The sequence below is a fragment of the Emiliania huxleyi genome, assembly GCF_000372725.1.
Source record: "Emiliania huxleyi CCMP1516 unplaced genomic scaffold EMIHUscaffold_3784, whole genome shotgun sequence".
Taxonomy (NCBI): domain Eukaryota; phylum Haptophyta; order Isochrysidales; family Noelaerhabdaceae; genus Emiliania; species Emiliania huxleyi.
Window position 1 is genome coordinate 1 of NW_005199134.1, and position 1,563 is coordinate 1,563.

A 1,563-nucleotide genomic window follows, 5' to 3' on the forward strand; every position below is an offset into this window, starting at 1 on the left:
TTTTTTCCATCCATGGCGGATTGACCACGGCAGCGGGTCGGTTCGGCGGAGGCGGCCTCCCCGCGGCGGAACCGGATCGAAGCAAGGAGCTGCTTGAACGAGGTGCCGGCCAACTGCCCCGACGCGTGCGCTCGGGTTTTTTGGTCGCGAGCGCCTTCCCGACGATGGGCCGCTCGCTCGCCTCGGCCGTCAAGACGACGAGCCGCACGCTGCACGTCGTGAGGCACCTCCAGCAGCTCATCTTCAACGAGTGGATGGAGCGGACGGAGCCGCTGCCCCGCTTCACCGGCCCGGACGGCTCGGCCGCCATCTTTGTCGTCAAGAGCTCGCGCCGCAAGGAGTGGCTGAAGAAGCTGTTTGGCAGCGTGAGCGAGGAGCTGATGCAGGTGATTGAGCCGCCGCCCGCCGGTGGCGACGGCGCGGAGGGGGAAGGGGCGCCCGAGAGCCCGGCCGCGGCGGCCATCAGCGCGGCGCTCAAGTCGCGCAACCCAGTGCGGCGCGCCGCGGCGCGGAGCCTCGCGGGCTACGCGCGCGACGAGTTTGACGTCGTGTGCGAGGTCAAGTCGGACCGGACGAAGCTGCTCGGGCCGGCCGCGCTCGAGCTCGAGGTTGCGGGGAACCACACGCACGTGGCGGCGATGTGCGTCTCGTACCGCTCGGCCGAGTTCCGAGCTGGCGTCGAGTCCTTCCTCGCGCCGCACGCGCCGCGCGCGCCGCCGGCCCGGGCGAACGCGATGGCGCAGTGCGTGGCGCCGCTGCGGGGAGTGGCGGAGCGGGTCGACGCGCTCGGGGTTCCGGCGTGGATCCCGGAGCTGGTGTTTGGCGACCTGAACGCGCTGCGCAGCGGCGTGAAGCGGCAGGGGATCAACATGGAGGATTTTGTCTAGAACGTCAGCGTATGTGCACGGTGGTGAGATTGTGTTCAGGAGGAGGGATGATTGTGTCAACTGTCAGATACCATGGGCATGTGATGTGATGGCATGAGCGATGAGGATTACTCTACGTTGACGGTGTGTTGCCGTGAAGTCGGCGAATCGTATCTCTATATCTGTGAGAGAAGGCGCGAACAACGCGCTGAGTGGTTTTCCTCGCACACATCGATCATCGTTGGTGGTACGGTATACAATCATAATTGCCCTCTCCTCCCATTTCTCGCACCACCCCGTACGCCAGTCGCCACCGCCCCCGCGGACGCAAGCGCCACGCGCACGCCCACGCAGTTCATCTTCATGAGTCGCGTCGGCGCCGCCGGCGCGACGAGCAGCCCGGCGATGACCGTGACAGGCCTTCGGACCGAATTGGCCAGAGAGTGCGAGACGGCGGACATGCGCGAGAGGCAGACGAAAGAGAGCTGGAGCTGGAGGTAGAAGGCGGCGCAAGCCGTGGCCAGCGGGAGCGGCCGCCGCAGTAGCGCCGCCGCGCCGCCTCGCAGCGCCGCCGCCGCGGCGGGCGAGAGGGCGGCGCGGGCGCACAGCAGGGCCAGCTGCGCCGCGGCGCCAAAGGCGCTCATCTGGAAAAAGAGGAGCACAGGCCCTGTGCCGTGCCGCGCCTAGGGAGTTCCTA

The 1,563-nt window shown here is 67.9% G+C and overlaps 1 protein-coding gene across 1 annotated transcript; it reads left to right on the plus strand.

Annotated features, from left to right (window-relative positions):
* Positions 1-164: 164 nt before the first annotated feature.
* EMIHUDRAFT_471733 (hypothetical protein) lies at positions 165-1,058 on the plus strand (the record flags this gene model as incomplete). The annotated part of the gene is made up of 1 exon (XM_005771586.1): positions 165-1,058. One exon carries the CDS (start codon positions 165-167, stop codon positions 885-887), a length of 723 nt encoding a protein of 240 aa, XP_005771643.1. The 3' UTR covers positions 888-1,058.
* Positions 1,059-1,563: the final 505 nt, after the last annotated feature.